A 27,445-nucleotide genomic window follows, 5' to 3' on the forward strand; every position below is an offset into this window, starting at 1 on the left:
ACAAGGAATGAGCAGTGAGGTGTACGGGAGATAACCATGTTAATCCTCAAAAAAAACGCGAACCAATCAGTTTACCTCCCTTTATTGTTCCACCTTTAAGATCATTTTAATAAAGTCTAGTGTAACCATTCGAATGGGCGGAAGAGTGATCATGATAACAGGAAAGAAAAAAAAAAAATCGTATTCGTAACCCTAACCCTCTTGTTTGCTTATTAGTGGTCGTCCAATGGTAACTGACTCTCTTATGAGAAGTTTTTCTCTCTCTGCACGGAGGGCGGGGGTAGGGAGGAGAGACAGACGAATGTACCTGAGTACAGGTAGAAATGTAATGTTTATAGGCTGCAGGTAGATAGTTCATATAGCTTTTTCACCATTCTCTCTCTCTCTCTCTCTCTCTCTCATACACACACACACACTTACTAACTTTTCAATATCGACTTCACCCTCTCTATTTCTCTCAAAAGCTAGCTCTCTCTCTCTCTCTCTCTCTCTCTCTCTCTCACACACACACACACACTAACTAACTTTTCAATATCGACTACACCCTCTCTATTTCTCTCAAAAACTCTCGCTCTCTCTCTCTCTCTCTCTCTCTCTCTCTCTCTGTCTGTTTCTCTCTCTCTCTCTCTCTCTCTCTCACACACACACCAGACCTTTCATCTGTGACAAGATGGCTCCACAAAAGCTCTAGTTTCTTCCTTAGTAGGTAATCAATCAATGGAAATGATCAGAATGACGCCCCATCGTACTATTAAGTATGTTTAAACATTCTAATAAGTTTAGCAGCGATTTTCAGCAAACCGTAATGCCCCAGGTGTGGGTGGTGCGGACCGTAAGGGGCATTAAGCTGTGAAGGGCATGAAACATTGCTTCCAGTTTGTATTAAGTTCCTATTTCCTGAGCTAGTCAGTAAAACCAAGACATTTTACCTTCATAAACAAATACTAACTACTGTGCTTTAAATGTAAATTGAAATTGTGTTATTCTGATAGAATGCTGACCTACTATACGATAACCTTGAACTTAATGTAAACTGTTGACCAGCATGAATCAAATTTACTAGATCTTAGTAGGCAACGCACTTTTAAACGCCTGCTTTGTAACACACTAGCTGTGACCTCAGTGGTGTAGCTAGGGTGGGGTGAGGGGTCCAAATTCGAACTTCCCCCCCCCAGGATCCCACTTTAGGGGGTCCCCAAATGAAGATTCAATTTTTTTACATTAAATATTAAATATTCCGCCATTGCCATGCAGTCTTACTATTTACGTGGAGTAAAAAAAAAATACTTGAGAGCATTTATCTAGTTGATGTTATAGATGCCTGTGCTGCGTAGGAATCACGAGGCGATATCAATTGACATTATTTCGCCAATAAACAACGGTATTATTCATAAAAAGAGTCTTAATGATTATTTTTTTTTATTTTACTTGTATACTGTACCAATTTGAATTTAGAATATATATATATATATATATATTTACTAGGTACATTTTCTCATGTCATGATGTCAAATGACAAAATTCAGGAGCCTCTAAAAAGGTCATGCCCCAGGCCCCCAAATCCCTAGCTACGCCACTGTGAGACCTACATATTTGGTTACATCCATCGTAGATCTAACCGTTGTCTGACATTTGTCAGTTTATATTTCCTATTCGTCCTCGGCTATAGATTTCCTATTCGTCTCAAATGTGTATTCCGCGGTCTTGGTAATAAACCTCCAGCTGTCTCGTTCGAAAGCCGCCTGCTGCCAGGTGCTCTCTTGAGGTGTCACTTAAAGCAAGCTGGCGACGTAAGCTGGTCTTAAAAGCGTTTTCTTTCACGCCGACCACCTTTCAGCTCACCAAGAAAGAGTCCTTTTTTTTTTTCTACACTTCTAGCTGCGAGAGATGACAGCAATTCTTTAATAATGAAGACATGGAGAAGATTAAAAATAATAGATAGCGTCTTTTAAATGGGGGGGGGGGAGAGAAATCAAGAGGATCTGCCGTACTGGGTAATTAAACTTTATTAACGGCACTGACTGGATGTAATGCCCCCTTTCGAAATTTAGACTACGCCCAATGCTTAACAAATTTTAAACTGTGCCTAAAGCTCTATTAAACTTTGGTCTTTGCCTAATTTGCAACAAGTTTTTAACTAGGCCTAAAGCTCTATGAAACTTTGGTCTTTGCCTAATTTGCTACAAGTCTTAAACTAGGCCTAAAGCTCTATTAAACTTTGGTCTTTGCCTAATTCGCTACAAGTTTTAAACTAGGCCTAATTCCCCAACATTAACATCCATAATTTGCCTGGGAATCACAAGTCAGTGTTTATGAGTTCCTGGTTACTACATAATGCAAGTAAGTGGCATTACTAGGGTCGGTGTCAACCGGTGCGGATCGCACCTCCGCACCACCGTAGTGACGCCACTGATGCAAGTGCTAGAGATTCCAAACTGCACTGCTTATGCTAGCGCCCCACGCTCGTGTTAATGTGGCCAATTACATTGAGCGCCACGCACCGAAAGTCACAGAAGAGGTACATCGACTCACAGACAGTGTGTACTTTTTAACCTAGCAACAAAGCACACAAACAATCATGATGTCAAGCACGAGGGGAGGGGGGGGGCTCATATCGACAAGACCTAATGAGTTAATTCTGGGAGTCATCAGATTTGTTCACTTCATCTTCCTAAAAATATACGGTTTATCTGCGAGTACTAAGATTAAGTAAGAGTGCAGTCATTTCATTGGATACGCAGAGACCCAGCTGTGACCCAATTATTTTGCCACCTTCAACGATAATAACTGTCTGGCTTGGGTTGATTAAAACGTTTTTTTTTCTCAAAAGTTTTGTTTTTTCTCTTTCGAAAGCTGTTTAATGTCACGTGTTTCCCAATACGTCCAAACTGGCGATGATGTGGGTCTTTAAAGTGTTACGAGAGAGGTCACCTCTTTTACGACATTCTCGGTTGAGGTCGCCAAAAAAAGATAGTCTTCTCGCCTTCGGATGGCTGCCTGGTCTGCGGCTTACGCGCAGGACTCTTGTCTCGATTGTCCTGGGTTCATACCCTAACCTGCCATCCCGGATCGTCCTGCGAGAGGCTTGGACTAGGAAGTAGATTATCTTCAACTTGGAAGGAACATCCGAAACACGTTTAACATTTTACAACAATTTTACGGAATAGGATTTCGACCTCAGGCAGCTAACAGGAAGCTGTGCCTCTAATTGAGAACTCAGTAAACATAATCATGAAACGATCATGTGATACTACTATGTCGCGACATCATAGAGATCTTACAATGAACAGTATCAGGAGAAAGATGAGAGGCAGGACAAAGAATCGATCAGAAGACAATATCAATTTCTTTTTCAATATTTTCATGTAGCGCGTGTCTTTCGTGCTTATAGCTTATAGCTATCTCTTTAGTGGACCAGGTGGCGGAGGGGGGTACCCGTGCTGCCCTTAGCCTCTCACCAGACACAACTCGAATCGGGATTCGAACTAGTGGCCCTTTCTTTGGTGGCTAAGCGGTTTTGATCTCTCAACCACACATCCCATATTTTATGACCTCCTTCAGTCGCGGATTCGAACTAGTGGCCCTTTCTTTGGTGGCTAAGCGGTTTTGATCTCTCAACCACACATCCCATATTTTATGACCTCCTTCAGTCGCGAAGCGTCTATGGATCATCTCAATGCCCCCTCACAACGCAGCTGTTGTATCCAAAGGAACGGCAGTGCCGATACAGTCTGGGGGTCAGCGGCGTCGCAGGTTCTGCCAGGGTGTAGCACTTAGAGCTGCAAACTGCCTTAGGGTTGCCAGCTCCTGGGCTTCTCAACCGAGGGGGTCTATGGTTCGAAACTAGGTGATTGCAGGGACTTTGAATTTCCAGATTTTCACGACACCCCTGAGTCCGCCCAGATATTGAATAGGGAAAGTAAATGCGGTTGATTGTTTTAATGGCCACATGGCACACTCATTAACTATCAGCCAAACAAACATCATCTTTACGGCAACTGCCCTATAAATCACATGGTCTTTAAAGAAGAAGGATTTCACTCAGGATCACAAAAGATGTCTTGCATGAACTCAGAACTAAAGAACAATCTTTTATTTAACATGTAATCTCAAGTCTACAATACCCAGAGTAGTAAAAATCTTTCCTACTAGAAACTCTACCCTGTAGTCAAAGCCTAACTCTTATAGTTAACGGGAATAAGCGTAGAATAGTGTACAAGAAACCAGTCCTTAGTTAGTCTAATCAGCAGCCTAATAGAGATACCTTTGTTGATCAAGGCATTATGACAATTACAGGTTACTGTAACAGTAAGTACAGTTCTAATGTTATTAACAGTATCAGTTATAAACAAACTTGCATTGAAGTTATAAGCCGAGAGCGTTGCGTACAAGCTAGAGGCATTAGTTCGTTACAGACAACAGGTTCCGTTACTGTGTTAGAGAAATATTAATTATATGTCATTTCCCTTTAAATTGTGGTGAATAATGCATGTCGTAATGAATTTTGTTTCACTTTTTGATTGCGCAACGAGCCAGCTGTTGAGAGATTTTGTTTTACGATCTGTTGGTCATGTCACGTGGCATGTAATCTTATTAAGAGCTTGTATAGTTCAGAGTTGAGGCGAGATGGTTCTGTGGGACAAGAGATTTCGGCGCCTTTCTTTCTACATTCAGCGTTACACTTTTGTACACGAGTACTTTTTTTTTTTATCTTATCTTATATGATACAGACCTTACTTCAAAAAAGAAGATGATTACGTCCTACGCGTCATGCATTTAGTCATGCATATTAACCAATGATCTAAATTCTTCCAAGTCACTGGTCTTCCTATCTAGCTCAGGCAACCCATTCCATGCTATGATGGCAGCCTGGTCGTGTGGTTTGCGCGATGGACTGTCGTTCGGATTTATCGACGGTCGAGGGTTCAAACCCTGCCCGCTCCCATCCCCCGTCGTCCTGCGGGAGGTTTGGTCTAGGAAGTAAATTATCTTCAACTCTGAAGAAACATCCGAAACATGTAAAACATTTTACAAACAAACAAAACATTTTATGCTCTAATAGCACTAGGGAAGAAAAAGCATTTGTACAAATTTGTCCTAGCATATGGAACAAGGAATGAGCCTATATCTTGGTGTCTTTCTGAGTATTTTGTTAAATTTTGTTTTTGTATTTGAAGATTATGGTTCAGTGTTTTAAGTACTTTACTTTTGAGCCTTCTGTCCTGAATGCTTTCTAAATTTAGTGATTTTACTAAAGGTGTTACTCTAGTCAAATGTGAATATTCGTTTGTTATGAATCGCACTGCTCTATTTTGTGTCTGTTCCAGTTTCTTAATGTTTTCTTGAGTTTTGAGCTTTTAGGTGGTTTTGTTGCACCCTTTTGGATTGGGTGCTATGTGAGGGGCACATTTTGTCGTCTAAAAATAACAACTCTGAAATGAAAAACAAAAAGAAAGGTAGGAAAGAAAGAAAGAAAGAGAGGGAAAGAGAAAAAAAGAAACATCTTTAGACATAGAAAAAGGAAGATGAAAACAAAAAGATACAACTCATTAAATGTTTTTTTTTTTAAACAGAAAGGAAAATAATAAGTAGAAAATCGAAAACAGACAAAAGTTTAACAACTAAATAGAAACTTCTTCAATTGACACCACTTCATGATTAGGAAGAAAATAGCATTGCTTTGAAGTGAGTTAGGTTTATTATTTATATTTTTAAAGAATCAACATTGGGGTTACTGGGGAACGTAAACAATAACATTAGAGTAACACAGGTGGCTGCCCCATGCTGTCATTCAGAATTACCCTAAAATTCTGCCGAAAATTCTCACCATTACCTAACTCAATATCGCGTTAAGAAACATTAAAGTTGTGAAATAATACTCAAAGCCATGTTCAACATTGATATTCTATTATGTTCTATTCTGTTCACAGTCCTGTCATATAGAATACTAAAGGTTTCTTCACATGTAAGCATGTTCTCCATTGAAGTGCACGATCCGTATAGGTGTGTAAGCATCGTATGTTGATGTCTCTTCTATATTGATGTGTAAGCCTCTTTTATGTTCATGTGTAAGCATATTGGTGGAATGGCCCTCTAAAATGAATGCATGAATTTACCATCTAAATAAAACAATTTAAGTGTATACAATTACAAAGTCAATTTGCTTGTTTAGATGAACAACGAGCAGCTTGTACTGTAAAGGAGTCATACATATTGCCACTGAGCCAGTTAATGTATTTTTCTTATTCAAATTCATTTGTTTTTTTTATTCAGCTTCTCTAAAGAAGTACAGACTTGATAGGGCCCTAGGCCTTTTTTTAGATTTGGGGCACCTTGTGTTCAAAATGAGGCAAATGTTATGCTTTGCTCTTTCTTCAAAATAATTGGAAAATGTTCCTGGAATTATTTTTTGCGGGGCCCCCACGCAAAGGGGGAACTAAGCAATATCTTATCTTGTCTTATCTTTTAAAATGCTGATGTTACTTCAAAGAAAAAATGATGATTGCGTCATGCATGTTAATCAACGAATTAAATCATGTTAAACCGTTGGTTTCCCTGGCTGATTCAGGCAACCCATTTCATTCCCTAATAGCACTGGGGAATTTGCATAAGAGACAGCACATCTGACTTTATTTTAGCGTCTTTGCGAGTATTTTATTAAATTTTATTTTGTATTTGAATATTATTGTTCAGTGTTTTATGTATAATTGCCACTTTACTTTTGAGTCTTCTGTCCTGAAGGCTTTCTAAATTTAGTGATTTTACTAAAGGTGTTACTCTAGTTAAATGTGAATATTCGTCTCTCTCGGCTCTATTTTGTGTCTGTTCCAGTTTCTTAATGTTTTCTTAAATAGAAGGGTACCAAACAGAGGATGCATATTCTATTACTGACCTAACCAAGGTTTGATATTGCTACATACAAAGATACTGCATAGCATTTTTACATGATAATAGCTATATATATAATTCTCTTCTTCCCTCTAGAGTTTGGACGAGAAGCAAGAAGTAAAGGAAAGATCACTCTTATTTCTGCGGAGTCACCCAAAAAAAAAAAACAAGAGGGGGGGGGTGAGAAGAAGTTTTCACAGCTAGCTACGGATGGCTGCGCGCTGGACTGTCAAACCCTGCCCGCTCACATCCCCTTGTCCTGCGGAAGGTTTGGACTAAGAAGTAAACTATCTTCAACTCTGAAGGAACATTCGAAACATTGTAAAACATTTTACAAGCAAACATTTTACAAACACTAAATAACAGCGCCGGACTAAACCATTGTGACCAAGAAATCATGGAAACAGATTAAGTAATCTAATATGTATATATATTGTTGTAAACTTGTCCCCCCCCCGACTGACCATTTTTCCCCACGTGAGATCTTTTTGAATTGTTGTTTATGTTTTGGAGGCGAAACGGACCTGAGCGAGTGTGTTGAGGAAAAAGGAACTAGAGTTATGATCGTGGATTTCTCAACGGAGGATTGTTTCTTTTCTTAAATCGGTTTTGTGAATAGTTGTATGTACATTTTGATTAGGAGGACTGTGCAATTGTTTCGATTATTTGGATTATTGACTGTTCGTAGTAGATTGTGCTTCTGCAACGAGAAGAATATCGGCGACCTGACAATCGGTGAGTTAACTATCTTTAGCCTACTCCAAAGTCGTAACAACTGGTGTCACAAGTGGGACCCCGCCCACTCTAGTTACAATGTCTACTTCTAAACGCCTTCACGAGCTCCAGATTAATGAAATCCGAAAGGAGCTAAAGAGGCGAGACATCGTAGCGTCAGGAAACAAAGAAGCCCTTGTTAGCCGTCTGAGAGAGGCCTTGAAAGAAGATGGGTTCGACCCGGACACTCACGAGTTCGAAGTGAAGACTGATCTCGGCGGAATATTGAGTGAAATGAAAAAAGAGCTTCTAGTGTCAATGCAAACAATTGCGACTAGCCAGAAATCAGATATGGAGGAATTCAGAAGTAAGCTAAGGGATGAAATCGCTGCAGTGAAGTCGGAGCTCACAGTGCAGATGGAGCAAAAGATTCAAGTCCTTAGCGACGAGGTCCAGGCAGTCAGAGTTGAGCTGGGCAAGGTTAAAGGCACAAAAGTAAATTTAGGGTCAAGCGAGGCAACTGGAAAAGTCAAGCCACCCTTCTTTGATGGTACGGTTTCGTGGACAGTTTATAAAAGACAATTTGAGGCGGCTGCAAAAGTGAACAATTGGAGAACAAACGAAGAAAAAGCCACTGGATTAATGCTTGCGTTACGAGGAAAGGCCACTGAATTGCTCCAGATAGTAAGCGACCAGCAAGATTATGAGGCACTTGTTAGAACTATGGAATTGCGATTTGGAGATGAACACATGAAGGAGGTTTATAGGGTTCAATTGAAGACTCGGCAGCAAAAACCAGGAGAGACACTACAAGAGCTGATGGCAGACATCGAACGACTGGCACGCTTGGCTTATCCGACCCTGACCCAAGAGATCTTAGACGTTCTCGTAACGGACGCGTTTATCGATGGTGTTCATGACCCCGAGTTGAAGAAGGCTATCCGATTGAGTGGGAAACGAGAGGCGAGCGATGCTTTGATATACGCCTTATCTTTTGAGGCAGCTAAAGGCACAGCGAAAACGACCTATCTCAGTCGGGGGCTCCATGTGCAGGAGGAGGACCTCACGCATATTATCAGACAGGTGGTGGACACTATAGAGGACCGGCGGGCACAGCAGATGCCCAGGCAGAACAGGTCGGTCTTTCGCTGCTGGAATTGCGATGCTCCTGGCCATATTCAAAGGAATTGTACTCGAAGAAATGCAGGCCGTCTGAGAGGAAGAGATGGATTGGGTAACCAGCAAGCAGCCACCGCCCAATCTCAGAACCAGGAAAACTAGATTCTGCCGGTCTCGTGGGGCGGAGACAGGCAGCGAGATTTACAGGAAGCCCTAGACTTATCATCCCAGTGGCTGTGTTAGGTAAAAATAGAAGTCTGAGTGTACAAGGGAAAGTAGGAGTTCGTTTCTGCAGATTTCTCTTAGATACTGGCGCATCAAGATCAATAATTCACCCTAGTCTCGTAGAAAACCATGTGATTCATGAAACAAGTGGCTATTCACTAAAAACAGCTAGTGGTGAACTGTTACCGATTTTAGGACAAACCTTTGTAAATTTTGAGATAGCTAACCAACGTTTTAGTCACGAATTCTTGGTCGCCCATATAATGGATGAGTGTATTCTGGGACTAGACTTTATGCAATTATTTGGATTCACGTTGAACATTGGGGGTGGCACAGTACAATATGGGAATCTAGAAATTCCCTTGCTGGGGGACAACATGGAAGAAGAACAGATTAAGAGGGTCTTAGTAACAGAAGACACCATCATACCCCCACAGTCTGAAGCCATCATATGGGGAACAATAGAAGGCAACGATCCCATGTCTATCACAAGCCTCATAGAGCAGTCAAAGGAAGCATACAGAAGGTTGCCTGTTGGGAGAATATTGGTTGTTAACAGAGAAGACAGGAGAGTACCTGTTCGCGTTATGAACGTTGACAATCAAGCTTGCAACCTACAAAAGAATAATGTTATCGCCACCTGTTGCCCAGTGGAGCTTATTGCAACGTGTGGTGCGGTGGCCCCTGTAGCTAGTGCATCGTTATGTGACTCTCGAGTTGATCTAATGCTTGGAGATGTGGGCGAGAATCTGTCAGAGGAAGAGTACAATAAAGCTAAACAACTGTTGCTAGAGTTTAAAGACATCATGCAAGACAGTGAAAATGAAAGTGGCCGGACTAATATGGTAACCCATAGGATAGATACAGGTAACACTAGACCAATCCGGCAAACACCACGGCGACTACCATTAGCAAAGCAACAAGAGGCCGCTCACATGTTGGAACAAATGAAGGAACAAGGAATTATAGAGCCGTCTAACAGCCCATGGTGCTCGCCTGTTGTTCTGGTTCAGAAAAAAGATGGCTCTCTGCGTTTTTGCGTTGACTACAGGGCTTTAAATAACGTCACACAAAAAGACAGCTATCCACTGCCGCGTATCGATGACACATTAGACACTCTTTCTGGAGCTCATATATTTTCAACCCTAGATCTCAAAAGCGGCTACTGGCAAGTAGGTTTACATCCTGATGACAAACAGAAAACAGCTTTCTCCACGGGAAACGGACTATGGCAGTTTACGGTTATGCCTTTCGGGCTCTGCAATGCACCGGCAACTTTTGAGAGACTGATGGAACAAGTTTTGCGGGGCTTAAATTGGAATGCTTGCCTGGTCTACCTAGATGACATTATAGTCTTCGGAAAGACATTTGATGAACACATACATAACTTGAGGGAAGTGATGCAGCGTATTCGAAGTGCGGGAATGAAACTAAATCTGAAGAAGTGCTCATTCTTTCAGAGGGAAGTTAAATATCTGGGCCATATTGTATCCAAAGACGGGGTAAGCACAGACCCAGAAAAAACGGAAGTCGTCAAGCACTGGCCTACACCTACTAATCTTCATGAGCTCAGAAGCTTCTTGGATCTTTGCAGCTATTACAGACGCTTTGTACCCAGTTTTTCCAGTATCGCTAGAGCCCTTCACCAATTGACTGAGAGGAAGACGCAATTTCAATGGACGCCAGATTGTCAAGAAGCTTTTGAGAAATTGAAAGAGGCTCTCATCTCATCGCCCATGTTGTCTTATCCCCTACCAGGTAATGTGTTTCAACTTGACACGGATGCTAGCAATACAGGGATCGGTGCTGTTTTATCACAGGAAGTGGACGGTAGCGAGAGAGTGGTAGCCTACTTTAGCAGAAGTTTGTCAAAAGCTGAACGAAATTATTGTGTGACTAGACGTGAGCTGCTAGCTGTAGTGGACTCCATTAAACATTTTCACAAGTATCTGTATGGACAAAGATTTAAGTTGAGAACAGACCATGCGGCCCTCCAATGGCTACTTTCCTTCAAGAATCCGGAAGGACAAGTAGCTAGATGGTTAGAAAGGTTACAGACTTATGATTTCGAAACACAACACAGGAAGGGACAAGCCCATTCGAATGCTGACGCTTTATCACGACGACCTTGTAAGCAGGAGTGCAAGCATTGCACAAAAGTAGAAGGGAAAACAAGTGCCCTGGATTGTAGGCGGTTGGAGCTAAGTGCATCAGCGTCTTGGTCTGAGGAGACGATAAGCAGAGAACAAAAGGATGACAAAGATATTGCCCCAATTTTGCAATGGAAGGAAGTTGGACAACGCCCTGATTGGCATCAAATTTCTAGTACGGGAGAGATTACCAAGGCTTACTGGGCGCAATGGGACTCTCTGGTGATAGACAACGACGTCCTAAAACGGATTTGGGAATCCACCAATGGGACCTCGACACGAGTACAACTAGTTTTACCAAAGATTAGAATTCCAGAAGTGCTACATGAAATGCACAACGGCTCCACAGGTGGTCACTTAGGCGTTAACAAAACGTTAGAAAAAGTCAGGCAAAGGTTTTATTGGTGTCGTTACAAGGAAGACGTAGAAGATTGGTGCAGGAAATGTGACCGGTGTGCGGCAACTAAAGGCCCGCAACGTCGAACTAGAGGACCCTTGCAACAGTACAACGTAGGTGTCCCATTCGAGAGAATCGCACTGGACGTAGCTGGACCTTTTCCTGAGACTAACAAAGGGAACAAATACATTCTCGTGATAATGGACTATTTTAGTAAATGGCCAGAAGCTTTCGCGATGCCCAACCAGGAAACCACAACAATAGTCGATATTTTGGTAGGACATTGGATTAGTCGTTTTGGTGTCCCAATGGAATTACATTCAGATCAAGGACGCAACTTTGAATCTAATCTGTTTCAGGAGATTTGTAAAATCCTGAATATCGAGAAGACGCGAACCACACCACTACGCCCTCAATCAGATGGGATGGTAGAACGCTTCAATCGTACGCTGGTACAGCATCTGGCTAAAATGTCAGCAGAACAGCAAAATGATTGGGATGACTACATTCCCCTATTCCTTCTGTCTTATAGAGGAGCAGTTCATGCAACTACAGGTTACACACCAGCCAAATTATTGTTTGGTCGAGAACTTAGGATGCCAGCAGACCTCTTATTTGGACAGCCAGGAGACCAACCAACAACGGCAAGCGAATATGTAACAGGACTTCGAAGGAGACTAGAAGAGGTTCATGCAGTTGCAAGGAGTAGGATAAAAGACAGTAGCGACCTTATGAAAACCAGATACGACAGAAGGGCCAACTCTGCGGGGTTTGAAGAACATGATCTTGTCTGGCTATACAACCCCAAGAGAAAGAAGGGAAGATCGCCGAAATTACAGAAAGACTGGGAAGGCCCATATCGGATTGTGAAAAGGATCAACGACGTTGTGTACCGGATCCAGAAGGGCCCTCGAACCAAATGCAAAGTAGTGCACCTAGATCGGTTGAACCGTTATTGTGGAGATGATGGAGAGTCTGTTCGGGACGCACAGACCTAGGGAGGGGGCAGTGTTGTAAACTTGTCCCCCCCCCCCCGACTGACCATTTTTCCCCACGTGAGATCTTTTTGAATTGTTGTTTATGTTTTGGAGGCGAAACGGACCTGAGCGAGTGTGTTGAGGAAAAAGGAACTAGAGTTATGATCGTGGATTTCTCAACGGAGGATTGTTTCTTTTCTTAAATCGGTTTTGTGAATAGTTGTATGTACATTTTGATTAGGAGGACTGTGCAATTGTTTCGATTATTCGGATTATTGACTGTTCGTAGTAGATTGTGCTTCTGCAACGAGAAGAATATCGGCGACCTGACAATCGGTGAGTTAACTATCTTTAGCCTACTCCAAAGTCGTAACAATATATATATATATATATATATATATGTAAATAGCAGGGCCGGACTTAACCATTGAGGGGCTCTATACGAAACGGATTTCGCGGGGCCAAGTTTAGGTAGGAAGCGGATAATAAGTGAAATTTAAGAGTTTGTATTAGAAAATAAATTTGTCTATGCATTTTATTCATTCTTTTCTACGTACAGAATTACTTTACGAGCCTTGCATCTAGCGAAGTCATACAGTATATCATAATAATTCTGTTTCCTACATAGATCACGATCAATAGCAAGAATTACCAAATGTTTCAATCTATCTTTCAGAATTGCTGACCTGAAGTAATTCTTCATTAGTTTGAGGCGCGAGAAGCTTCTTTCACCAGATTACACAATTACGGCTGATGCATAATTCCGCGCGTGGGATTAGCGTTTTCCATATTAAATGACACACCAAAATGACAATTTTTGTCTATATATTTCCGTATATTTGAATGACGTTTTCGTATATTTTGTAATTTCGGGAGATATCCAAGAGCTCCTGGTAAATCGACAGGAGGGCGCGGGAAATCTGTTTAAGTTATAACATGGTTTAATTTAATAATTTATACACCTAGAATTAGCGCGGGTCCTGTGAAAGTGCGGGTTCTATGAAGGCGCGGGGCCCAATACGGTCGCATAGGTTGCAGTGGCCTATGGCAGGCCCTGTAAAATAGCGACGTATGCTACGCCGCCGGTCGACAAGTTTTATTAAAACTTTTAGAGTTTCAGAAGAAGGTAAGGTCCTCGTATAGGTCATGAGTCATGCACACGGCCTTCACTTGCTCAAACCTAGCACTGCTAACGTTAGTTTTTTTAAATATTTTGGGCCATGTGACTAAATGCTATGATCGAAACTTTGACCCATTTGCGAGAGGGTCAGAATTAACATGAATGTTAAAAGAACCCATAATTATAATGACCGTATAGTAATAAAGGTTGAGATATCTCCCTTTAAATAAAATCTCATCAGATACATAGAACAGGTGGGGTTGTTTTTAAATTAGTTTTCTTTTACGCATCAGAGATCTAGGTTTCCCTAAAAAAAAAAAATTCTATTCTACTCAACAATGCTATTCCCAGCGCACATGAAGCACCTTTCTCCTGACAGGTACAAGGACTTTCTAACACCCAAGTCACAGATGTCGGTCTAAGACTTGATTAATAATACAGTAGCGAAAACATTGACCCGTCGTCTTCCTGGGTGAAATATTGAGGCCATATATATGGAATTGCGATGGATGTTTCACCTTAGTCAGCGTTTAGCCGTTGTGGATAAGTCATTGCGAAGGTTACGTTTATTGGATAACTCTGGATAGCCCCTGGATAGCCCCTGGATAGCCCCTGGTATTCTTTCTTATCCTTTTTCTTTCGTTCCTTCGCCTGTTTTTTTTTCTACCTGTCGTGATCTTGGTACAGCTATACTGAAAACACACACACACACACACACCAAAACTGTGCACAAAAGCACACGTATTAGAAAGCATGTACACACTCATACATGATTTAAAGAATCCGCACGCGCAAAAGAAAAATTAGAATCAAAGGCGATAGTGTGTATCAATTAGTAGATAATATCCGGACCGACGTCCAGTCAGAAAACTGAGAACCATCGACAGTGAGATCCAAAGCTATGTGAAAAATATAAATATACTCTATTTACAATCTGACAGTAAAGTAAGCTCATCTGTTTCTTTGGCCAACGGTTAACGAGTAGGGTGTCATGTGGTCAGCACAACCAAAATCAGGTGCTCATTAGAGCTGGGTGGACTCAGAGGCGCCCTAAAAATCCCAGTCTTCAATGAAATTCGAACCCAGCACCCCACGCTTGTCCACTTGTAGTGTGGTCGTAATTTAGAAATGCGGTCTCAGGTCTACGGCAGTGGGCCACACATGGTCTTACTCTTCACTAAGTCTGGTGCACAATGATTGCATATTAAATCATTGCAACCTTTTTAAGCAGTAAAATTAGGTAAACTTTGCTAGTACTGTATTTCCTTCTTGTATCTATAAGATAATATGCAATCTTTGTTCATCAGTATTGGCTGCCTGGTCGTGCGGTTTGTGCGCTGGACTGTCGTTCGGATTTATCGACGGTCGAGGGTTCAAACCCTGCCAGTGGCGTAACTAAAGGGGGGGGGGATTAAAATCCCCCCGGGCCCCCACCTATGGGGGGCCCCCAAATGGGTGTCCGAAATTTATTTGTAAATACATAAATTAATATATTTGATTGACAAATAGTGTCAACGGGTGTCTTTTTTTTTCAACATTTATGGATTAAATTTATCACAAAGACTAAACCTAGATCAAGGTCTATCGGTACGTTGACTTTGTTGACATTTAAAAAATATTTTTTCCCAGAGAGATCAAATTATTTTTTAAAATTAGTCTTACATTTTAAACTTTGTTGCCACGAATAAAACTGCATGATATACAGCGAATTCCAGGTATCTTGTTACTTTTACTAATAATAGATCTAAATGGCGAGAATTATATGGCTACACTAATTAACCTTGAAGTAAAATTTACAGAATCGAGTATAACAGATCTAAAAGTTATTCTTAATAATGCTAAAATTGTCCATTATTCGGGTTTGGCGCCTATAATTTCAGAATTAAACTTCACACTCTAGTTGTTACCCCTTTATTCATCTTTCCTCAATCCAATGGAAACTCTCTTTTTATTTACATCTAATCCTTTTGCTTTCGCACAAAACATAAAAAAATAATGACGTAATATCATATAATATTAACACATCCTTCCTTTTGAAGTTATTATCATACCCTTCCTTTTAAAGTTCTTAAGAGTGATATCTACTAGCAAGGCCGGCCCTAGCATTTGCGGGGCCCTATGCGAAACGGATCTCGCGGGGCCTAGTCTGGGTAGGGATAAGCATAATGTCAAAATTATCTTTTTTGAATTAGAAAATAGGCCTACTTTCGTCTTTGCAATAAATTTTTATCAAATGAAAGCTCGCAATGCCACTTTTTATTTATTGGCACCCCAAAATGTCAATTTCGTCTCTTCTTCAGGAGATTTGAATAAATTCAAAAAAAGTTCAGGACTTTATCGTATATTTTGCCTTTTCAAGAGATTTCCTGGAGGCCCTGGAAAATCAGGAGGTCGCGAAAACCCTGTTATTTTATATACGTTATAATGGTTTAATTTAATAATGTACACTTGGAATTAGCGCAGGGCCTATGAAAGCGCGGCGCCCACTGCGACCGCATAGGCTGCAGTGGCCTAAGGCCGGCCCTGTCTACTAGGAACTTTAACAATTCGTCCATTTCTGGTTGTCTTGACTGGCACAACAAGTTCTCTAGACGTTGGTCTATAACTGTCTGTTTCGTTTATTCCAACAGTTTGCAGTTCATTGTCTTCATCGGTATCATAGTACCCAGAGATGTCTTCATCGAAACTCTTATTCAAAAAGCGTTGATTTCTTCTGTATGTTTTACCATCGTTTGTCTGTATGATGTAAGATCTGGGTGCTGAATGTTTTTTTAGGACAACTGCTTTTTGCCACGTTTGACCTAGACGAACTCTCCTACAGAATAATCTTTAGGTAGTCTTGCTTTTGCATCGTATTTCACTTTGCTTTTCATCTGTCGTTCGTTGAGTAATATCTCTGCATTTTCAGCTACTGATGGTTTCAATATTTTGTGATCAGTTGGAATGATTCCCTGAGTCTTCTACTCGTCAGCAGTTGTGATGGTGAATACGGCAGTCCACTTATCGGACTATTTCTATACTCGAGCATAACGAGATATGGATCTTTCCCACTTTTGTATGCTCTGAATCCTTTTGTTTTCGCACAAAACATAAACAACCAACAATGACGTAATACCATATAATATTAGCACAGAATTTTCTTCATGCAGTGGAAAATTAAGAATTTTTTGCCTATCTTGATTTCTGACAAAAGCTCCTGCGCCCAATTAATATAGTTCGGAAGAAACTACAAAAGTCTGGACTGCATATACGGGAAGCTGCTAAAGAAATTAGTACCCTTTCATGCTTTCTGAAAAATGATGAGAAACTGACAAAAACCCAATCCATCGAAAAAGCAAAAGAAGGTAGTGAATACTATGGATTCCCTGTAATCAAAACAACCAGAAGAAAGAAAAAACTTGATGGGAAGTTGAGTTCCAATGTAGGTCTGTCAATAGAACTGCAATTCAAACGTGTTGCGACAGAAGTGCTGGACAGATTTCATATGGAGATGAAGGGCAGATTCCAAAGGCTGGAAAGAAAATGGATACCTTTGGGTTTCTTCTTGAACCAAGACACCTGTTAGATGAAGACACGCTTGTGACAAACTGTGCTACTTTTCCTGTTTGTATGATGAAATAAATGGAAAATCGCTTTTTCAATGATGTCATTGATGCACGAGCACTTTTCGTAAACAAACCAGTAATACAATCACCAATAGACATATTGAGGAAACAGGCTTCATATGGTAATTACGTGTGCTCAAACTTTGCAACCTCCTCCGAATACTGCTAACTCAGGCCACTTCCATTACGTCATGTGAGAGATCATTCTCAAAGCTCAAGCTCATCAAAAAGTATCTCAGGAGCACAATGACGCAAGAGTCTTGATGATTACTTTTTGTTAAGTTTACTGATATACTGAACCAATTTGATTTGGGGCTTATTTATTTTTGCGTACATTATCTCATGTCATATGTCGAATGTCAAAATGCAAGGGGCCCCCAAAGAGGTCAATCCCCCCCGGGCCACCAAATCCCTAGTTACGCCCCTGAACCCTGCCCGGTCCCATCCCCCGTCGTCCTGCGGGAGGTTTGGACTAGGAAGTAAACTATCTTCAACTCTTAAGGAACATCCATAACATGTAAAACAAACAAACAAACATTATTAATAAGTTTCAAAAAGTGGATTTTTATTAAAGCTTTCGAAAAAGTGTAGGGGCGTCCACAAAAATTCTACCCCGGGGCCTCTATATACTTAAATCAGGCATTGCATGTTCTATACACAGACACACACACACACAAAAGGTAAAGAAAAAACAGAAGTGAGTTTTGGCCCCTGATAAATGTGAGATTCTCTGGTGAAAAGTTGTTCGACCGATCTTGTGTCTCTGTTTTCGAGAGCTCATCATCGTCTCTGATTAACGGGTTATCTGACGCCCTGGGAGACAGTTGGCTCCCCCCTGGGGGCCGTGGAAGAGAGGAAGCGCTAAGAAAAAGAGAAGTATCTGATGTGTAGTCTATACTTCCCTCCGTGTTTGTGTGTTTGGAGGTGAGCGCCCACTAGACGTACCCCTAACGCCAGCTCATCGCGGACAAAAAGTAGGACCTGGGATGGGGCGGAGGCTGGGCGCCAACTAAACAAACATACAAACCTTTTCCAATGCGGACATGACGCACCAGTTGCTACCTGCGGGTAAGACGCCCTAGTAAAATGTCAGGCGACGAAAAAAAAAAAAGGCCACGGGAACCACTAACTCACTATTAACATCTTTATCCTTTTCAAGTCTATAACTTTAGTCAACAAAAGTCTACAGATAATCTAGGTGTTAGAGAATAGTACTGCTCACTTAAGTCTCTATGTAATCTAGGTGCTAGAGAGTAATACTATTCAGTATAGTCTACAGGTAATCAAGGTACTATAAGGTAATATTCTTCACTAAAGTCTACAGGTAATCAAGGTGCTATAGAGTAATACTCTTTACTTAAGTCCACAGATAATATAGGTGCTATAGAGTAGTATTGTTCACTAAAGTCTCTATGTAATCTAGTTGCTATAGAGTAGTACTGTTCACTAAATTTTACAGGTAATCAAGGTGTCCACAGATAATCTAGGTGCTATAGAGTAGTACTGTTCACTAAAATCTACAGGTAATCAAGATACTATAAGGTAATACTCTTCACTCAAGTCCACAGATAATATAGGTGCTATAGAGTAGTACTGTTCACTAAAGTCTATATGTTATCTAGGTGCTATAGAGTAATACTATTCACTTAAGTCTACAGGTAATCTAGGTACTATAGAGTAATAAGATTTTGCTTTTACATATTTAGTGTTTAAGGCAACAGTCGGTATAGCATCAACCTTGAGAGAGTCGATGTGGATCAATTCACAGCCTCACATTAAAGTCAATCAACATTAAGTTATCTGTAAGTACAAGACGAAGAGGAAGACAAAGGGATAGGAAGACTCAGGAGCGTAGCTAGGAATTTTTCATCTTTTGAGGGCCCGGGGGGGGGGGGCTTGACCTCTTTGGGGGCCCTTGCATTTCGCGTAATATTTAATATTTAATGTAAAAAAACACTAATTTGGAGCCCCCTCAAGTGGGAGCCCGGGGGGATTTTCGAATAGCTACGCCACTGGGAAGACTTCATCACAGAGTGGACAGGCCTTTCATTGGAACAGATTCTTCTTAAGGCAAAAGACAGGAATGTAGGTCGATGGTCGACAGATCATGTATGGTGCCTTGTAGTTGGTTTGTATCTCGAAACACCTTGTATAACTAATCCGATGTATGCGTGTTACATTTTTGTAGGCCTACTGTAAAACTTTTAAAAACTTGAACAAACTTCTTTTGTGATCGAAAACTCAATATAGCTTTTATGAACAGTATACACAGCTCAGGTGAGATCTAGACCTAGTAGTAACAAAATGTAGTGATTTTCAAACAAAATGTAGCTCACTACAAATACACGTCTCTACTCTGTGACGTCTCTACTCTGTGACGTCTCTACTCTGTGACTTCTCTACTCTGTGACGTCTCTACTCTGTGACGTCTCTACTCTGTCACGTCTCTACTCTGTCGCGTCTCTTCTCTGTCACACGTCTCTACTCTGTCACGTCTCTTCTCTGTCACGTATCTACTCTGTCGCGTCTCTTCTCTGTCACGTCTCTCTATACTCTGTCACGTCTCTACTCTGTCACGTCCCTACTCTGTCACGTCTCTACTCTGTCATGTCTCTACTCTGTCACGTCTCTACTCTGTCACGTCTCTACTCTGTCACGCCTCTTCTCTGTCACGTCTCTTCTCTGTCACGTCTCTCTATACTCTGTCACGTCTCTACTCTGTCACGTCCCTACTCTGTCACGTCTCTTCTCTGTCACGTCTCTTCTCTGTCACCTCTCTCTATACTCTGTCACGTCTCTACTCTGTCACGTCTCTTCTCTCTCGCGTCTCTTGCGTCTCTGATTCGTCTCTCGTCTCAACTATCAAACCCGTGAGATGAACACGAATTACGACATACCAGCTCGAGGTTTCATCTTTCTATACCATCAAAAACAAATCGCTTTCCTTCCTTCTCATCTCCCTAACAGTGCTGCAACGATTCAACAGACTGAATCTTCTCTAAGCCAGTGGTTCCCAAACATTTTCCTTCACAGAACACTTCGAACATTCTGAGCATCTACTGGAACACTATTTATTTTTTTTTTTGAGAGAGGTTAACTCACGTGGTGGCGTAGCTAGGGATTCGCCATCATTTTGGGGCCCGGGGGGCTTGACCTCTTTAAGGACTCATGCATTTTTTCATTCGACATCATGAAATAATAACGTAGTATTTAATAATAATAATAATAATACCAATGTCTCATAATTTGAGAAAAACTGAGATAGAAAAACAAAGAAAATATGGGAACCTAGGCTTGGAGATTAAGCGTCTATGGAAATTGTCCAAAATAACAATATACCCCATTGTTATATCAACCGAGGGGATAATAACAACTGACCTTACAGACACCTTCAAGGCCCTTAACATTCCTAGGAACATCTTCGTTGCCTGTCAGAGGGCGGTACTGCTGCAGACCTGCCACATCACCAGAAAATTCCTCAGTGGAAACTGTTAAAGGGACTACGATGAATTTTGTTTCTCTTTAGCGAAACTCGACCCTGGCAGCGCCAGAGTATGACTACTCGTTCATTTCTAACATAATAATAATAATCTTTATTGTCCGTATGGAAATTTGTCTTACAATTTGTGCATTACACCAAACAAAAAACATTAATATATGTTAAAAAAAATTCGAACACTCATCTAGGGGACCTCCTCAAGTGGGGGCCCCGAGGGATTTTCAAATTCTCCCCCCGTTCCCCATCACCCCACCTTAGCTACCCCACTACGTTGGCCTTATAGTTAATAATTCCTGTAGTTCGTGGGACACCTACTCAAGCGTAACACAATTTGGGAAACACTGGTCTAAGTGGGTACGTGCAGGTGAGCAAGGAACGTAATCAAAGTCTTGTTCAGAGGTTCTCAGCCTGTGGGTCGCGACCCCTTTGGGGGTCGATTGACGATTTGCCAGGGGTCGCCTAAGACCATCGAAAATATGAATTGTTTTTGTCTATTCTTCTTTCGCTGTGTGTGTGGGGAGGTGGGGCGTCGCGGCCGAGTCGGGAAGTCTAAAAATGGGTCGCCGAGCTTAAAAGGTTGAGAACCGCTGGTCTAGTTGGAGAATTTCATAATAGAATTAATCTGCAGTGATCTGCTCTTTTGTTTACATTATTTATAATTTGATGCCTCCGTGCCAAATGAACACACAAATTATTACATGGCATTAACAAGAAAAATAGAAAAAAAAAATTAATTTAAAATAATCCAAAGCTTATATTAAGTGTCATTGTATCAATTAGTTACAACCAGTTATGTAATTAAATTTGTGCAAGATCTTGACCAACAACTATGATCGTATGTCATTAGAAATATTCGTACAAAGCTTATATCACCTCAGTCTGTCTGTCTGGTAAAAAGGTTTTACAAGTTATTTCTCCCACATCCAATCTCGGATTAAGCTGAAATTTTGCACAATTATTTCTATTACCTGACAACACAAGAATATTTTTTTTTAAATTAACCAATTAGTTAATTAATTATTGGTCATTAGCTATTTTGTTTAGTGTCGAACAAGGGGAAGAAATTGTGATTGGCTGATGTGACAAGTTGAATTAATCCCCTTTATTCTCTGTAGAGCGAAAGCTTTAAAGTTTGAAAATAACAAATAGATAACTATAAAACCTTCTATTTTCATTAGCATTACCCCGTCACAGTGGTTAGTATGTAGGCTTGAGCTCTCGAATTCGAATTCAGGTCGTTCAACTTTTTTTCAAAATATAAATGCAATTAAAAAACGATCATTGTTAAATTCGCCTAGATAGTTCTCCTTTTCAGACCTTCCGATCTATAAGGAAGATGATATTAAATTAAGGTCACATCTGTCAGTGTTGTTTCTCCTTTTCACATCCATCTTCATTGTCAATAGATCCAGACACGTGAAAGGATCATAGCGTATTGAGAAATCTAAAAGCATGAAATTTCGCTAAGCAAAAACAACCTGACATAAACAAGAATCGATCGAACATCTTGTATATCAATCAAGTATAATTTCTTTCCCTTGTTAGACACCAAGACAGGCACACAAAAAGACAGAGTTGATATAAGCTTTGTTATAAAAGAGGGCTCCTACGGATTTATTGTAACATATGGTATAAGAAATGTCCCTAGATCTATATCTTTTTTTTCTGAGTATCAGGTCGTATATTCGAACCAGGAGATTCGGTTCTTTATTTCTTACATCTTAGACGACCATGTTTCATATCTTCTTCATTCCTAAAACACACACAGACACAAGACCTACACACACAGACACAAGACCTACTGTTAAGGCCTCCGCGCGGTGTTGATTCTTGGCAATCTGTCTAGTGTAGATCTGACTGGAAGTAACGCTGAACTCAACTACTTCAGTAACACCGGCGAAAGGCCGAAACAATCAAATAGGTAGTCGACGCTGATATGTTGTTCTACAAATATGTTTAATACTCAAGAAGGGAATCGTCCGATGTCAGTTATGTCGTACTCAAGTCTACTACTTTACAAGAAGCGTCTTCCTTTTAGCGTCACTTAGAGCGTTCTTCTTTTTTAAAGATCTGTCACGTCACTTGTCGCTAATTAAAACTTTACCCTATTCCCGAAACAAATAACTAATTCCTAATCATGTCATAACACTACACACAAAGACACAACACCTACCTTGCTTGCAGAAGCATAGAACCAGCCAGTCGATGAGGCAACAGTTATATCTATACTGTAACTTCTGCCACCAGGTCATCTTGCCCTCGTCCAGCACCTGGTGGTGATGCTGGTGCCGGTCATCGTCGTGGTCATTGGCCGCAATGTAGGAGGCCGCGAAAGCACTCATGTCCGAAATGCCGTCTCACTGGCTTAGCTTACCAACTGAGAAATCAAACACTCTTTCCTGCTTAAAGAGGGAACAGTCTCAACACAGACTCTGGTATAACTGTCAGCGCACGGGTGCGAAGTGTCTAATACTTGACTCAGCCTTACATTATGGGTATACACATTTAGTGTTTGTCATATCAAAGACATCACTATAATATTGTTGCTACATAGAAATTGCCAACATTTTCTAATTATTGTTATATATTCATGTCATTATTAACCGAAGCAGACAAGGGACATAAAAAGAACAAATAGAGCTAATAGACACGGGATAAACCAGGGGAGTGCACTCACACACACACACATACACTTCGATATGGTTATATTGAAGGTGCCAATGTGTAATAACATCAATATAACAAACATTTCCATGTATTCCAACAGGTCAAAGAACTTTCAAATTTTATTTTATTTGTATTGCGTCAGACGTATTCACATGACAAAACTGAAGTGTGTGTGTGTTTTCTAGTGGTTAGTGGAAAATAGCCTGAATCTTGAATATTTCAACGCGCAGTTGATTCATTTTGATTAGAGATGGGAAACGAACCGAACCCGAACCGAACGAACCGAACTCGAACCTCACTTATGACCGAACCGAACCCGAACTTTGAAACTGCTTGGTACGAACCGAACCGAACGAACCCTCCTTTTCTTAACCGAACTAATTTTGCAATTTTTACATCCCTTTTTTTATGTTTTGGGTTTAAAATAAAAATTAATTCAATATTTTATTTAAATTCTAATGATTCCATTATACTTTGAAAACTTGGGAGGGGGGGTATTTTGAAAAAAAAAAAGAGGCTCGCTTTGATTCCCATGGGTTTTTCCGTACGTGCCGACTCTCCCCTAACCTTGAATTTTCGCGGGCTGTTTGCAATATTGGGTTTGAGTCGAATAGGCGCCCTCTAATTAGATCTAGATCTAGATTCAAGTTCCTAGTAAGTAGAAAGTCAACATTAAAATATTGTCACTTTTATTTGAGATGACTGTTAGTTGAGAGTAGAATATTTTTTGCTGATTAGAGAGTGTAGATATAAATAGGATTTGTGTTCTAGTTTAAAATAAATTTTAATTATCTTCTATTAAGTGATTTATTTTTACAAAAATTGTGAAGTATTCCATATTGGAATATTATCAGTGGCGTAGCAAGGGCGGGGGAGGAGGGTGAGAAATGTACCCCCCCCCCTGGCCCCCACTTGAGGGGGGCCCCAAATTAGTGTTTTTTACAACAAATATTCAATATTACGCAAAATGCAGGGGCCCCCAAAGAGGTCCAGCCCCTCCCGGGCCCCCATATGATGAAAAATTCTTATCTACGCCCCTGAATATTTTTACTATTATTATGTTTTGCATTGATCATCAGTATTTTTAATGCAGCGTTTCTCAAACTTTGGGTCCTCTCCCGTGGGTGGGGATGGTTAGTACCTTGAATTGGGGGATGGGGAGACGCAACTTCCTGACAAAAAGGGGTGTCAGAGAGTGTGTGTGTGTGTGTTGTCTGGTGGCGATAAGAAGAGGTTAAGCGATTGATTGGTGTTTATGCATTAAGGATGATGAAATTAGCGTAATGCAAATGTGAAACGGCAAACAATCTTGAGACATGAAAGAGTAGTGATGACCTAGATTTTGTTTAAATATCAGTATAATTCATTAATATTACATCTCTATCACAAGTTAAATATGTGAATATTGTAATAACAGTTAGGCTATATTGAGTTGTTCACATAAGAACTTTATTTGAAAGTGTATTAAGTTTAAATGTTATTATAAGGCTTGTCTTCGAGTCCGAAGATTAGTGAGGAATGCAGTTTTTCCCATGGCTGTGCAGGCCCAGCTATGACCTACATATTTTGTCACATCCAGGGCAAGCATAACCACTGTTCGCAGGTGGTTGATTTAGTTTTTCTTTTCGCGTCTGCGTTTGTCTCCGGCAGCGGATTTTCTTTTGGTCTCAAATGTGTATCCCGCGGCCTTCGGGAGTGAACTCCAACTGACTCGTTCTAAGGCCACGTGCAACCAGGTGCTCTCTTCTATGTCAGCTAAGGAAAGTTGGCGCCTAAGCTGGTCTTTGAAGAGTTTCCATGGGGGGGCCTCTGTAACGTTGACCACCTTTTAGCTCACCAAAAAAAAAAAGACTACCTTTGGCATACGTTCGTTTCCCATACGGGATACGTGCCCTGCCCAGCATAACTGTCGGACCATAAGAAGTCCATCTATACTATCCTTACCGGTAAAAATATAAAATGCCTATATTGGTTCAATTGTACTAGCTGTTTGTAAGCGACAAACCAACGACCAACTAACAAAGAGAGGGAGCATCGAAAAAAAAATTATTTTTTTTAGTGTAACTTCTTCTTCTTCTTCTTCATCGTTCTCATTGTTATGTTGGAGCGTTCAGATGACTGGACCAATACATGAGATGAACTGCGCAGTGGTTTCCAAATCAGGGAGCTCGTCATATAGTTTTCTTTCTATTGGGGTGATTTGGGGCCAATGTCTTATACGGGCCTCTTGGTAGAGAGAGCAGTTTTGGAGGACGTGGTCGGCATTTTCTGGTGATACTCCACATGGGCAGATTTCACTGGTTCCAATTTTGAGCTTCCGGAACATGTGTTGTCGCATTCTGTTGTGTCCGGTCCTGAGTCGAAAGATTAGACGTTGGTCTTGTCGGGATAGCTTATAGTAAGCATCATCTTTCTTGTGATTTGGATGGGAGCTCGTCCATTTCTCATTTATTTAATCTGAATATTAGTATAATTACATGTTTAAAAATTAAAATATATTAAGTGGAGGTGTCATTTTATCTTCTAATAAGACCTTGTCAACTGAAGACTGCTTTTTGCGAGGCGCGTATGCACAATATGGGTCAAAACGTTTTGAAGAAAACATTTTAAAACATCTCCGCTAGTGTGATTCTTCTGCATTTTTTTTGTCTCAGAATAGTCGAATTTCTTCCGTATATTGCAATTATAATAGTGACGACTTATATGTGAAAAAAAATCCTCGATAGAGACGTCTTTACACGAATATTTGTTTAAAAAGATCACGCCCATTATAGAAGTATGTGCGCAATATGTAGGCCTACCTAGAATGTCCCTTGCATAATTCTATTGGCCAGGTCTGCCTCTTTATTATTAGATTTAATATGGCCCTCGACTTTTTTTTTATTATGATGAATAGTGCGTTCTGAAAGAAAGCTCATCGATATTAGCCTTTTTAAAAAATTCGCTTAGCGCCGAGTCACGCGCTGAATTAAACCACTTGCGGACTTGAGCGAAAACCTACCGCATCTTTATTTCTATCTCCATTAAGAAATTTTTACAACGCTTTAAATGTATGTAGGCAACATTATGTTGGAAAAAGTATTGTCCATAGGCCTATTATATATTGCAAAGTATTTGTTTTATGTAAAAATTCAAATAAAAAAGTTTTAACTAATAAATTGCATTAAACCTTATAACTTAATTTTGATATGACATAATTTCATAACATCGAACCGAGCCGAACCCGAACTTTAGACCTGACCGAACCGAACCCGAACTATACTCGTCATCGAACCGAACCGAACTCGAAATTAAATCTGACCGAACCGAACTGAACCCGAACTTTAAAAGTTGGGTTCGATTCCCATCTCTAATTTTGATATATCATTACGTTTTGTCTCAAGAACACCATTGCCTGTTTGGATTTATTCACAGTAGTGTACGTATGGCCTCATCATTCTTTGACTTAAGTTAAAATATAATACGCCTACAGCGGTTTAGTTGTCTACCAGCAGTTTGGTGCTACAAGTCAACGGCCGTCAACATTAGATGTGCGCATCATGTTTAAAATGACTTTAATTTTGTAAATGCCTTAGGGCATAGGCCCATATTTAGTTCACGTCTTTAAGGAATGACAGCAATCTGTCTAAATGTAACTTAAAATCTTGTATTTTAACAAGTAATCTGCTATCGTATTCTGTCATGCTTATAAAAGGCGTAGATCGAATTGCCAAAATGTTTTGTGTTGTTGTTGCTGTTTTAAATAAATCTAAGTTGCAGGAGAATTTAAGGTAAAGAAGTTTGTGAAAAATAATTAATTAACTCTTTCTCTCCTAACTGACGATACCAGCGTTGATTCCACCAGAATGTGGTAAATAATTACGGAGAGAAAGAGTTAACACTGATCTTAACAATGATTTAAAAGAGGTACAAAGGCAACAAAAAAAAAATGGCTCGCATAGAAATCAAAATGTAACCTTTGCACCTAAACTTCGCATCTACAAAATGTGGTGCAATGTAGATCTTCCATTAGCTTCTCTTGTTTTTCGAGATCTAGTTGTGACTAACGGACAGACAGACTACCCAATAACTATAGCGGCTTTTC

At 40.4% G+C, this 27,445-nt stretch overlaps 1 protein-coding gene across 7 annotated transcripts in view; it reads right to left on the reverse strand.

The window, feature by feature from the left end:
• LOC106071711 (Kv channel-interacting protein 4-like) overlaps positions 1–27,445 on the reverse strand; it is a 323,919-nt gene that overhangs the window by 238,979 nt on the left and 57,495 nt on the right. The window contains exon 1 of one of the 7 annotated variants that reach the window (XM_056018398.1): positions 22,868–23,083. The exons of the other annotated variants lie outside the window; for them this stretch is intronic. Within the exon in view, the coding sequence (XP_055874373.1) occupies positions 22,868–23,036 (169 nt within the window). The 5' untranslated portion in view covers positions 23,037–23,083. Of the gene's footprint in view, positions 1–22,867; positions 23,084–27,445 lie in introns of those variants that run through there. 7 annotated transcript variants of the gene reach the window in all.

The sequence above is a fragment of the Biomphalaria glabrata genome, chromosome 1 (genome assembly GCF_947242115.1).
Source record: "Biomphalaria glabrata chromosome 1, xgBioGlab47.1, whole genome shotgun sequence".
In the NCBI taxonomy this organism is placed as follows: domain Eukaryota; kingdom Metazoa; phylum Mollusca; class Gastropoda; family Planorbidae; genus Biomphalaria; species Biomphalaria glabrata.